Below are 1,030 nucleotides of genomic sequence, written 5' to 3'. Positions count from 1 at the left end.
TGAATCTAAAGGTAATAAAATTTAGATGATTATTTTTCTTAAATATTGAAGATTATTTGTTATTTAATTTTTTATTTGTATATTGCCACGTATAGACATCACAAAAGACCATTGATACATATTTTATCTTCCACCTAATCTGCCCGACAACCAACCTATTATAGCCACTCTAAATATCAAATCAATCAAATTGTCCATGGGCTCAGAAAGCCTATAATGCTGGAAATAATATCTCAATATGCTGATCAGACATTTCAAATTCAATATGTATGGTTCAGAAACAAGGACTATGAAAAAAAAGATGAAAGAGTGACTTGATAGTACAGTACATATATGCATTTTCTGATGAGGGTACAAAAAAATCACACATTTATTCAGATATTTCAAACTCAATAATATGGTTTATAAACAATGTATTCTATTTATATGTGATTATCATTCCTACAATATCTTCTAGGTATTGTACTTATGAAAGGTGAATTTGACAACAAAGCAATGGTAAGATATTTTTCTTTTTTTATCATTTTTATTATAGATAAATGCAGATTTTACTAATCATAGCAAGCTACTTTTAATTTCCATGTGATGGATGTATAATGTTTCACCATATCTTACCTTACAATTTCTATATTTAAATAATATTTTCTTGACAGAGTGTCACCGATGCACAGTTCTTAGCCAATCAGATGCAGCTTTACTATGCCCATCATGATAAGGAGCGATTTGATTTGCTGAAGATTTTCAACCAACAACCACAGCATTTTAAACATATGGATGTAATAGCACAATTGAATAGGGGAATTGAGATTAAGCCAAAAGAAAAACAGGACAAAACAGAAGACAAATCCGAATCAAGTTAACAATCAAGATTCCCATTGACTAAATTGAAAGATCTAAAAAACATTTATTCCAGCAAGTTTAAGGGATAATTTTAATAGTCAAATATTAAATAGGTTGTTGGAAGGAGCCAAAACTGTATAGAAATAGAAGACTAATGTAGATGGAGATAAACGAACAAGAATTATTGACA

General features: G+C 29.2%; 1 protein-coding gene across 1 annotated transcript; it reads left to right on the top strand.

The window, feature by feature from the left end:
- The first annotated feature begins 6 nt into the window (after positions 1–6).
- LOC117115743 (ATP synthase mitochondrial F1 complex assembly factor 1-like) lies at positions 7–1,024 on the top strand. The gene is made up of 3 exons (XM_033259668.1): positions 7–11; positions 458–498; positions 654–1,024. Exons 2-3 carry the CDS (start codon positions 469–471, stop codon positions 858–860), a joined length of 237 nt encoding a protein of 78 aa, XP_033115559.1. The 5' UTR covers positions 7–11; positions 458–468; the 3' UTR covers positions 861–1,024.
- Positions 1,025–1,030: the final 6 nt, after the last annotated feature.

This window comes from Anneissia japonica, unplaced genomic scaffold (genome assembly GCF_011630105.1).
Source record: "Anneissia japonica isolate Jap-2015-1 unplaced genomic scaffold, ASM1163010v1 scaffold235391_len1030_cov187, whole genome shotgun sequence".
NCBI lineage: Eukaryota > Metazoa > Echinodermata > Crinoidea > Comatulida > Comatulidae > Anneissia > Anneissia japonica.
Note: the sequence above shows the minus strand (reverse complement) of the source record. Positions and strands in the feature narration are given on the sequence as shown.

Coding starts and splice junctions, on each gene's coding strand:
- LOC117115743 (XM_033259668.1), top strand. CDS start 469: ATGAAAGGTGAATTTGACAACAAAGCAATG. Junction 499..653: donor AATTTGACAACAAAGCAATG/GTAAGATATTTT, acceptor TTTTCTTGACAG/AGTGTCACCGATGCACAGTT.